This window comes from Pteropus medius, unplaced genomic scaffold (genome assembly GCF_902729225.1).
Source record: "Pteropus medius unplaced genomic scaffold, Ma_sr-lr_union100, whole genome shotgun sequence".
In the NCBI taxonomy this organism is placed as follows: domain Eukaryota; kingdom Metazoa; phylum Chordata; class Mammalia; order Chiroptera; family Pteropodidae; genus Pteropus; species Pteropus medius.
The window spans coordinates 6583604-6595931 of record NW_024355206.1 but is presented as its reverse complement, the minus strand read 5'-3'; the positions used below and the strand labels follow the sequence as shown (position 1 = coordinate 6595931).

At 43.6% G+C, this 12328-nt stretch overlaps 1 protein-coding gene across 3 annotated transcripts in view; it reads right to left on the bottom strand.

Annotated features, from left to right (window-relative positions):
• The window catches only part of CHRNA5 (cholinergic receptor nicotinic alpha 5 subunit), a 20886-nt gene extending 8558 nt beyond the window's left edge, over positions 1-12328 (bottom strand). For 2 of the 3 annotated variants that reach the window (XR_005651868.1, XM_039858360.1), the window contains exons 1-4: positions 12195-12328; positions 3538-3689; positions 2388-2432; positions 1035-1144 (exon numbers count right to left, since the gene is read on the bottom strand). Coding sequence is in view for 2 of the 3 variants with exons in the window: in XM_039858360.1 (XP_039714294.1) it covers positions 1035-1144; positions 2388-2432; positions 3538-3689; positions 12195-12300 (413 nt within the window). In the remaining variant the exon portion in view is untranslated. The remainder of the gene's footprint in view (positions 1-1034; positions 1145-2387; positions 2433-3537; positions 3690-12194) is intronic. The other variant, XM_039858361.1, reaches the window with a different exon arrangement.

Sequence of the window (12328 nt, the reverse complement as noted above, 5' to 3'; positions counted from 1 at the left end):
CTTTAAAAATGTCTGTATCTTAAAATTCATGTGACTTTTGCACACTACTATGTCATATCTCCATGTTTAATGCACAAATGTTTTCAGTGACAGAGTAGAAGGGTGCTCCAGGAAGCCGCATCACGCTACTTTACAGCTTTGTTTGCCCTTTGCTTATCGAGAAGCACGGAAGTAAAAGGTTTTAAAAGACTAAAGACAGTTGTGCATAGCGTCTGTTCTGTTTTCATGCCAAATGCCTTCTTGCAAATAATACAAAGTGCTTTAGGATAAGCACGAATTCCAAGATTTTCCCTGGAGTGGTTCTAGAAAAAAATGAAACTGGCACCCAGGATTATGCTCTCCCCAGGCTAAAAACCATCCTAACACGGTAGAATGCCTATAAGGGTGTGTTAATTCCACATTCCTCATCAGGATATAATTATAATCCAGTAGTTAAGCGAAATTAGAAGGATGCACAGTTGAACATAAAGTATGAGTTTATCTATTTAAAAACACGCCCAAAAAACCTGGAAACATGTAGTCTAGTATACAAGAGGGTAAACGGGGCTGCCACGGGTGCGAACCCCACCCTGCCACATGTGCGCTGTGATCTTGGACAAGGTATAACTGCCCTCGGTCTCTGTTTCCTCATCCATCAAATGGGTGTAACTGAACTTCACTCATGAGGTTACTGAGAGACGTGGATGAATAAAGCACACAAGGCACTGAGCACAACGCCAGGCAGAGTGCGCGCGTCAGCGTGTGGCTCCTCCCGTGCTGGATAACGAGGTTGACTCATTACACCTTTCTGGACTTACCAATGTTTTGCGAATTTTAGAAATCAAAGAACATTTTTATGATCGGGAAACAATACGCTTAAAAAGAAAGAAGATCCGCAGAACCCATTTGTAGGTTCATGAAACCAAACAATGTAAGATCAAGTCATTTGATTTTATAGCTCAACGATTTTCAAAGGGAAGAAAAATTACTGGTGCCTGAAAGAAATACAAGTGTTTTCTTTTGAAAATATAAATGATATTTTGACTATAACTTACTTATCAAACAAAACGATGTCTGGGGTCCAGAGAGAGTCTGAAGGGACACGGATAACTTTTATTCCGCCATAGTCATCAGGGTTCCATCTTAATTTTACATCTTTCCATTCCTTTAAAACAAAGAAAACTGCCGGGATTTCAATCAAATTAATTGTCAAAAATACTGAAAACTGTACACTTTTTGCCAAGCCCAAAAAGTGTAGACATGAAATCACCTCACATCTTCCTTGTGGGCCCCGGAGCAGCCCCGTCCTCGTGCGCTGCTCTAGCCACGGTCCTCGCGAGGCGCGGTGGGGACCAGGCCGAGTGCGCGTGGCTCTGCCCAGCATTCCTTCTCTGACCACTGACTGTGCCCAGGAGTTGCAGCCACGGGCATCTAAGCCCCGCATTCAAGGGACACGTCCTTTCTTACAACCATATGGTCACTGATGGGCCGGACCGGTCCATACAGAGCGCAGTTAGATTTACTACACATCCCACGTTATCTAAATGCCTTGTCCAACCTGTACATGGTAACAAGTCTGTGTCGAGTTAAGATCTGTACCCCCAGAAAAGCGTACATGCCTTTTTAGGAGTTAGGGTTCAGGAACTGGCAGTAGGCATTAAAAGTTAGGGATACTGAAGGAAAAAAAAACAAAGAGAAGCCCTCAACAGTAATGGAGGACATATGTGTGACGGCCCAGAAAAAAAAGAAGTCCTTTATATAAAAGGGGCTCTGTCCATACAAGTAAGTCACGGACTGTTCCCACCTAACGCCGGGTAAAAGCCAAAATCCCTGCAGTGGTCGACGGGTTGCTACAGCACCAGCCTCGGGCGCCTTCCCTGACCCCATCTCCGCGTCTCCGACGCCCCTCTCCAGGCTCGCTGGCCTCTAACCACCACCCCCAACCCCCCGCCGGCCTCCTTGCTGCTCCTGAAACACCCAGGCACACTCCAGCCTCAGGACCTTCCACCTGTGGGTCCTTCTGCCTGGAACACCCCTCCCCCACATAGTCACATGGCTCGCTCCTTCTCCCCTTCAAGTCTTTGTCCAAACAGCACCTCTCAGTGATGCTTTCCCTGACCACCACCCATCCCCTTTCCCAATGTACTTTCCCCCAAGCTTAGCTTCTCGGGTACTATACAACGTTCTTGTTTATTATCCCCAGTAGGATGAAGTTGAGGGCAGGACATTTGTGTTTTGTTCACTGCCGTTTCCCCGTGCCTGGCATATAGCAGTCACTCAAATATCAACTGAGTGAACACAAGAACTCCATCTCCCTCATTTTCGCATCCTGCCAAGCGACCAAGACCAAACCCTAAATAACAGTGGCTCCAGTCACCAGCTGGTGGCCTTTTGAACTTTATACATACCTGTTTCAACCAGACATTCGTTGTCATTAACTGATTTTTCTCATCCTATAAAATAAAAAAGTTAAACAAGGATGACTATTTCTCTTACGGATATAATAATGTTTAAGTAAAAATTTTCACACTATTATACAAACGTTCCTCTCCATATAGTACCTACATTCTGCCCGTCAGTCCAGTTCTCTAGAAAATCAGGATCTCTTTTCCGGCCTAACATCACGTTATTCCTTTTGACAGAGTCTGATTTCAGATAAATTGCCCTAAAGTACACTACTGGAATTTTGAGATTTAACATTTGTAGTCTCAACCACTATACTTCCTTACGTCCAAGATAAAATCTAAAGTGAGCACACCATTATTTTATGTGCTTAGCACTAAGAAAGAACAAGGCTGACAGTGGCTTGTAAGCTGCCACTGATTATGAAACACGTCTTGATTTTAGAAGCGTTAAAATGAAGGCAAGTGCGCATCTTAGAAGCCTTGATATACGGCGTTTCTGTGCGTCCCTGAGCGGAGTTAAAACCTGAAGTTACTATAACCTGGAGCTACCTGCCTCTGCCTAGGCACAGATTCGAATCTCTGTGGAGCTGCTATGTGAAAAAAAATACGGAGGTCACAGTCACGAACGGCAGCTTCGTTAAGCTTCTACATCCTGGTACTAGGGGTCCCTGGTACTTGCCGCTTCTGCCTTTCCGCTGTCGTATCTTTTCGTATGCCAGGCTTTTGCTGAATTTTCAAGGCCTAATAAAAGTGCTATCTCTTCCATTAAATTTTACTGCAATATCACGGAGCCCAGTGAACCAGTACAGGACTATCACGATCACCAACCACAGTACGCTACGTGTAGGGTACAGCGCTAAGCACGGAGACCCACAGAAGTATGAGCAGTCCCTATGGCTGGGGAGAGGGCAGGGGTATAAACAGCTTAAGGGACCGGAGGGCACCCATCCCAATAGGTGAATGACCCAGAAGGGAGGAGAAGGCCGGAAGGAGGTACATCCCTAGCACAAAGGCAGCCGTGAGGTCCCTATACAGGAAGAACGAATCCTAGAGAACACAGCATGGCCATCACTGTTCACGCGCTGAGGTTCCAAGGAGCAGTTTTAACTACACGGGAGTGAGAAACTGAACAGGTAATGACATGCACACCTACCACATCCACTAATTGAGATATTGCAAGGCCAAACTTTATTTTTATTTTGTCATTCAGGTGTTCCACGGGACGAACCCATCTCTCATAGTCTCGAAGTAAATCCTTTAACAAGGTATCTTCATGTTTTGCAAGAAAGGATGGCTCAGCTAATCCTGTATAACAAATTTTTAAAAATTAGTGTATTGGCTTCTCTCCAACCAATTACCTGCACTTCAAAAAAAAGTTTGGCATTGTTAATGAACTGAGCCGTTACTGAGGCTTTATTACCAGTCCTTCTAAAATGAAGTAGTAAAACAAACTTTTGTGATTAATAATGGACACTGTGGTTCAGATGTATTTCTTAGTTAAATCAAATCGCTCCTGTGGAAACCGGTTGAGTTCCTCAAGAAGTACTCAGTACTCAGTACGGAGTAACTGAAAATCTAAGTAACAAAAGCTTTTAAGTTACCAGGGTCGGTGGTTGCTTGTCATCAAACTTCAAACCTAGAAAACAGATAGACTGAAGTAAAGTTCATTTATCAACTGTAAACATAAAATGTGCTTTGAGTCATATGATTTTAATATACATATAAGTATTGAATAAATAATTCAGATTTATGCCTTCATTTGCTATACATTTGTAAAAAACTACCTATCGGCCTGAGACTTAAAAAAAGAAAGACAAAATTTTAAAAGTTTTCGATACCATAGCCAAAGACTGGTTATATTTGTGATCACAGTTATGTTTACATTTCTACTGAGCTTAAATAAGCCTCTCCAAAAAAATGAGTTTTTGGCGTTGTACGGACTGAGCCTCCATTAAGGAAATGTGAAATGTGTGAAATTCAAGCATGACATTTACTCGAGACTTATGATTTTGCAAAGCGAAAACATTTACTTAAAACGCCACCAGCTTAGTTATCATAAAATACACCCACGGGGATTTGCAGTAGCTGGCGATGGTCCTCCGACCTACAAGAAACGGTCTGATGGAAAGTTAAGACTTCTGTGCACACGCTCTATCCGTTCTCACGCACCGTGTCCTCTACGCAGAGCTCGTAGAGCTCCTGGTCAGTCCAGCTCCAGGGATCCCAGTCCCCGATTTTCTGTGGCTGCCTGTTTCTGCATCAGTAGTGCGGCGTGTTCCTCAAGAACATCTATCTCGCTTCCCTCGGCAATTTAAGACACTATATTTAATCTATAAATACCTTAGAATTTGTGCCATGACTTCCATTGAAGTCCCCTTATTCCAAAACGTACAGCACTAGAGATATTTCAATTCGATTAGGATATTATATACCGGAGAGTCATTAAAAGTTGTTAATTTTATAGCTTCAAGTTAAAATAGCATTACTGAACCACTCCCTCTCTTCTAATCCTATTTAAAATTGCACGGCCTCTGAAATCCTAAAAGTTTAAGGTTGCTTCGAAGATAAAAAATAACAAATATAATGTTTTTTAAATATCATCTAAGGACCTCCTGCCTTAGGGGGAAAATACCAGTTTGAATTGCCACCTCAAGTCTGGTTTGGAAGAAAGTAGATAAGATATAAATAAAATGATAAATTAGGATACTGCCTTGTGAATATCTTCGACGCGTACAAACTAAATTCATGATCTTCCCCAAGCTGGTTCCTCACAGTGTTCCCCATCTCACTGAGTGGTTCTGTCACCTGTCTAGTTCCACAATTTAAAAACCTAGGAGTCATCTTTCACACGACACACATATCCAGTCCAACTGTTGATTTTACCTCGGAAATATTTCTTAAATGTATCCATTTCTTATCAAACTCACTGCCACCATCCCGGCACAAGCTCTCTGCATCTCTCATCGGGACTGGAGCACACCCACTACCCTAAGCCATCTCCATGCAGCCCCTCGGCCCCACTCCGACTGGTTCTCTGCACAGACACCCAAGTGATCTTTTCAAAACACACATCCGATGTTACCCTCTTGCTTAAAAGCCTTCCGGAGCTTTCCACTGTCAAAGACGGACCAAATGCTTAGGCCAAATGCTGCTTGGTCCGCCTCCTCCAGCCTCTTAGGTGTGGCTCTCCCCTCTGCTCTGGGTTCCAGCCGCGTGACCGTTCGGCTTCTCAAACAGACCCACTACTCCCTCCTGGGAGGAGTGTTCTTCCCTGAGCTGCTCTCCCTCTCCCTTTACCTAATTCTCGCTCATCCTTCAGATCTCAACTCAGTGCCCCCAAAGTCTCCACGAGGTTCCTCGGCATACAACCATGTTCCTTAAGTGGGTGTCCTTACACAATCCCGGATGTATGGGATTAAAATTCATCTTCCCGACTATGGTGTGAACTACTGGCAGCAGGTACTGTGTCTTACTCATTATAACCCCAGCAGCTAACCACGTACTTGCACATAGTAGAAACTCAGTTTTGTTGAATGAAGACATGAATGAATAAATGAGTCAATACCATCTGACAATCCCTATTTACCTCTAATAATTCAGCTTCTTGAAGGTGGAGGCCTTGCCTCACGCAGGCTGAGTACGCAGCTAGGCAACGCAGCATACCAGGTCAGACGCAGGCCTGCCGGCTGCGCAGGTTGGGTTCCACCCAGCCTCTCGTACTTACTGTCTGACCTGAAAGCAACTTACTTTACTTCTTTAGGTATCAGTTTTTTCTTCTGTAAAATTGGTATAAACAATACCTACCTAATAAGGCTATTGTGAGGATTAAATAAAATCGTGCATGTAAATGCCAGCACAGGATCATTCTTATTAATCTACAAATGATTGCTAATCTAATAGTAACAGACTTCAAAAGGCAAATACGCAAATGCATTGCAACAAAAGCTATCACTGCCTGCAGAGCTGCCGATTTCTACCTAAAATTTCCCTATAGCTCAACAAAGATCCTCCCCCTCCAGATCAAGGAAACGGACCTTGTAGAACACAAAGGAAGGACCTGTCTGTGGCACTGGGCACTCTCTACACAGTACAATGACTGTTCAGTAAAAAGCTTTCCTCAAGTCTCTATTCCTTAGAGCTAATAATAACAATTAGAATATCAAGCTACTAATAGCACAAAAGTCACATATTTCAAAAAAACAAAGGGAACCAAGCAGTGAAACACACCAAAAATAGGATAAGAAAAAAAAAAACTAACGAGGCCATTCTTCTAAAGTAGTTAAAAATATAAATAACGAGAGATGAACTAAATTGAATACATAAAAGATATAAATACGTATAATGTCATGAATACTCTGAGAGATTGAAATTTGGGTTTTACAAATTCAATTTTAACTTTGACTATCATTACTCTAGTATTGTCTCAAGTGTGAAGAATTAGGAGAATGACTTACCCAAAAAAATTCACTCTCGAGTCATTTAGGGAAACCACATATATTTTCAAAGAAATGTAGCCTTGCTCCTTAATTTTAGTATGGCGATTAAGAAAGGACACAGAACCGCAAAGCTAAAAACCTTACTTTGAATACTTGGTACCACTAATTAGCTGCTAGCCTCCATGTGCCACAATTTTCTAAATTAGATAAGTAAGGATATCTGTTAGCAAAATGTCTATAATTATTAAAAGTATAATGAACTCTTCAATTCCTTACACTTGAACATTTTTGTGTATGTTTGAATTTTTCCATCCTAGAATATTAATAATATTCATTCTAGAATATTAATAAATATTATCTACACAGCCTCACTGCTGTGTAGAAAACATGAAATAAAGTATCTTACTATGTTACGTAGTATCTGGGTAGCTTAAAGTGTTTTTTAATATTTTCTCCACTAAATTCAGTATGTAACTAAATAGATAGCTAAGGATTTTAAAAACCAGTTCTCTGAAGATAAGACGCAATGCTGTCCTCTACTGGCATTCTTCTATAAAGAATCGTAATTTTCTGTTGAAGTGTTAGAAAAAGTCAACCGAGGTGTCCTCGGCTAAGTATAAATATTAGCAGTCTTTTGTCAATCTTCGGAAAAATTAACAGATGTCTGCTATAATTTTAAGTTTCTTCCCTAAATTCTTCTTAAATCTTTAGCATCTGCTACAATCTGGACATGTTAGAACCTAATATGTGATACCAAGGTCAGTTCATTCATTCGTTCAGTCAACAAATGTTGAGTGGCTGCTTACTGTGCCAGCCTCTGTGCCAGGTGCACAGGTAAAGCAGAAAACTCTGGTGCCTGCCTTCCTGGGCACAAATTTGCATATTTACTTACTCTCATAGTATCATAATTAAAAAGTTGTATGGCTGTGCAGAGAACACCCCACGACGTGACTGGCACTCTCCGATATTGTAAGGTGCACAGCCTGCATATTCGAACATGGCTAGAGCCATGGAGTCTAAGCCAGTATTTCCCAGTTCATCACTACTGACACCTTGGGCTGGACAACTCTTGTAGATGGGCTGCATTGTACACCACAGGGTGTCTGGCAGCACCCCCTGGCTTCTGCCCACTATGTGCCCCCCGGCACACAATGTGACAACCAAAAACATTTCTAGATATTGCCAAATGTCCCGCGGGCGGGGTTGGGGAGCCCACAAAACTGCCCTGGTTGAGAACTCCTGGTTTAAAATTAGGAGCTACTAAGTAGCAGAGGTGGAAATAGGCCTCAAACTTGTTTTTGTCTTTCTCAAAATAATACTTTAATTACAAAAGCAATGTATGATCATTGTCGAGATTCAAACCAGAAGCACAGAAGAGAAGGAATCTCTCTCATCCTCCCCATCTCCCTTCCTCCAAGGGTAACCACTATTAAGTTTAACGTGTAGACATTTTTAATAACACACGCAGAGGAAGAACAAATGTTTTCTTTTCAAGTTCTGCAGCTTGCTTTTTTCATTCAACAATCTGGGTCAGTACATGTCTGTTCATCTCCGCTCTTTCTTAGTAAGTTGTAAAGTGGTCTGTACGATGGGTGTGTCATAACTTACGAAAGCTTTCACCACCGAAGGGCATTTATATAGTTCTCGGTTTTGGGTCACTTTCTAACAATGCCACAGTGGAAAAATGCTGTAGTTAACATCCTTGTACATCTGTTTTCCACACTTATACAAGAATTTCTATGGCATTGACTCTTAGAAGTAGAACTGCTGAGTCAAGGGCACACGCGTTCTAAATTTTGCGAGTTACTGCCAGGAGCCTTTCCTTCCTTCTTCACAGGCTGCCGTAAGAATGAAGTAAGATAAGAAATCTAAAAAGATTTGTAAGAGTGATGTACATTATATATCCCCAACTCGTAATTACGGTATTCCTGGTGTAGCTAATCCTCCTTCCAAGTCTCCTTGTACCTTTTTGTAGAGTTAACAAAAAGGACTCGTTTTCCTTTTTCACAAAATCGTTTCGCAGCAGTCCTAGGAGGGCTATTTTAAGCGCCAGCAAGATAAAGCAGTGAACATCATCGACCATTTTGTAAATGAGAAGAAATGTGTACTGTATCCAACATTTCCAATGTGACAGATAAGTATGCTTACCAATCGTTATTTTAAGTATTACAGATGAAATGCAGAGGGTTTTTTTTTTTTCACTCCAGGATTTTCATAATATTTCCTATTGGTTTTTATCAAAGAATTATAGGATAAAGTTTCTCTGTAACAGATATACTTTGGTAAATCTATTTTGACATCTTGCCCTGATTCTCAGAACACTTGCAGTAAGACAATGACCTTAGGCGGTGTTAAATTTAGGTCTAGTCAACAGTTCTCAAGGAGAGGAGACGAGTTGCACACTTTAAAAAAAGTTTGAGCATCATCAGATTAAGTAAATGCAGAGTTCACTATTGCAATTTGATACCATAAACCTCTCCACAGGCAAAAAATATATATCATGAGCTCGCACATTTACAGTATTATAATTAAATACCTGAAGGTACATGAAACTGCCTCAGTTCCCATAGCCCGTAAGACCATGATGAGACTCTTACGAAGTCTTCCTTAGAATTGTCCAGTTGTGAGTGAATACTGAGGACTGGAAGGAAACACAGAAATGCGAAGGCAGCTGCTATTTGCTAGGATGGTGGGATAACGCTTGGTAATTCGTTTCTACCGGTCTTACGCTATTTGGACTACAGTTCATTGTAAATTCTCTATTTCCATAATTACTGCCATCAGATCCTTTTTAGAATCTACCCGACTGATATGAATGGAACACTTGTCGACGACCTTGCTATTCAAAGTGTGGTGCTCTGATCAGCAACAACCACATCACCTAGACACTTGTTAGAAACTCAGAATCCCAGGCCCCGCCTCCAGCCTAACCAGCATCTGCATTCTAACCATAGACCCAGGAGACTCCTGTGCAAATGACAGCTTGAGAAGTCCTGGTCTATGAGATTTAGAGAGGTGATTCTCATGGGCAGCGGGGATGGGGAAGTAGGGGGCGAAGAAATTAGTGGAACAATTTTGATCCCTAAGGCATCTGACAAAATCTGGAGACATTTTTTGGTGGGTACTATTGGCATCTCGTGGACGTAAGCCAGGGATGCTGCCACACAACCTATAAGGCCCAGGTCAGTCTCCTGTAACAAAGATCTATCCAGCCCCAAATGTCAGAGTCTGAGAAATTCTAACCTAGAAGCAAAACTGTTTTTCCTCCCAATTCCACATATAGAATATTAATTGTAAAATAAAATGAAATAAAAATAATATCAAAAGTTAGTATTGTTTTTATTGTCAGAATTCCGGTATTCACATTAAATCCTATTTTTACTGGTAAAAGCTTATATTTTATCATTCTACTTTAGAAGAAAAAAGCATCAGGTCACTGAATTAAACACAGAAGAAACAATATCATGCTTACCCAAAATGGAAAGAGAACATTTAAATTAAAATTTTAGCCGCAGAGCAGAAAAGGATCATTAAAAATAACCTCATTATTTTTATAAAACTATACCTGTGCCGCTCTGAAGAAACTGTAAACTTTTTCAAAAAATATTCCTATATTTACCGACTCTCATTATCAAGACATGTTGATTTAATATTAAACTTAAAATTGCATCTGAAAGAATTTAATTCCAATATTTAGGGGACAAGATCATGCTATTAGAAGACAAATGTCCTGTACTGAAATTGGAGTAGTAAAAACTTACATACTAATTATAAAAAATTACTTGCTAGATCTAATTTATAGACTATAGGCTGGAAAAAAAAACACAACCTATTCTGACAAATGACTAAACCTTTTCAAAGTTCAATCCATACGCTACATTAATAAACTCTGGTACATCCGAAATGTGTAACACAGATAAAACACTACTTTTCAGGTGCTCACAGTCTAGCTCACAAAGCATATTTAGCATTTGCAAGGAAACCAAAGTAATTGTTGATTTCAAATTAAATTGTGTGAAAATTATGTTTCCTTACAAGAGGCACCTACTCTTTTAGATGTAATCATAACAAAAGTAGAGATGACCACCACTGTCTGTGCATTTCAGTTCCTTCCAAAATGTTAATGAAAATGACTAAAGGTGGGGGGGGAAATCTTTCATAGTTCTCAGTTCTAGGAAGTAATGATTTTATTTTCCTAGCAATGAAACAGAACTCAGCCACTGCATATGCCAAAAGTAAAGTTTCGACCATTTAGAATGTCACACAACTACACAGCTAAGAAATATAAATGACTAATGACTATGTAATGTCCACAAATCACTCCCCCAAACACAGTCAGGTAGTTTGAAAGGCCTGTATCATCTTCGTGTCCTGGTTAATTACGCATTTTTTACAAAGGCAAAGTTGCCTCCTGAGCCACCTTTCGGGGCTACGCGACCTCCCAGCAGGCAAATAGGTATGGCCGCTGGCAGACTAGACATCTTTTCCTAGAGAGTGGTTCACAGAAACCATAAAGAGGTTATTACGATGACTCTAACATGAATATGAAAGTAAAATCCAACTGTAAAAGTAAGCATGGTGGAAAGGACCCAAAATCCATCTGCCACCAGCCTCCCGTTTTAAAGGGGGAGAATCGAAGGGTCAGCAAGGTCAAGCAGCCTGCCCAAGAAAACACAGCAGGTTAACCGCAGGTGCCCCGAATCCTGACGCTCCGGGCGGCCACCCGCAAAGCCAGTCCCCGCGAAAGCGCGTGAACGTGACGGCGCCGCCACGCGGTCCCCGAGCCGTGCAGGGCCGGGGCGGAGCCTCGGGGGAGCCGTCGCCTTCCAGGCGAGAGGACGACGACGCCGGCGCGCCCCCAAACGCGTGCTGGGGCGCCGCGACACTCGAGGCCTCGGGGCCCCGCGGGCGACCGGGCACGGTCCCCGCGCTCCAGGAGCTCGCGGGGGCGGCGGGCACCAGGCGCGTTCGCGGGCAGCGCTGAGCGCTCGGCCGCGCTGCTCCGCACTCGATCCGACGACAAAGCCCCGCCGTCGCCGAACGCGGCCGGACCCCGAGAACCGCTGGGGGAAGGGGCTCCCCGCGCGGTCTGCCCTCTGTGCGAAGCGCCCCGGCGTCGCTGCGGCGCGGCGCTCGCTAAGCGACGCGCTCTGCGGGACGAACCCCGGTTCTGCCCGGCCCCGGAGCCAGCGCTCGGGAGGGAGCGCCGTGGTCTCGGGGCGCAGGCGGGGGCCGTGGGGCGCGTCCCCGCCCCCGCCCCGCCGGGCCCGGGGCGGCCTGCTCTCCGCCTGCCGCGAACGTCCGGCCGCCTCAGGGGCGCCTCGCCGCGCGCCCCCAGCCCCGCCGGCCGTCCCGGCGCCGCGGCCCGGCTCACCTGTGCGCGCGTCGCGCCCCGCGCCGCCCAGACCCCCGAGCCCCGCGGCCAGCGGCACGAGCAGCAGGAGGCGGAGGGCCGCGGGCCGGGACCCCCGCGCCGCCATCGCCCGCGGAGCCGCGGCCGCGCGGGAA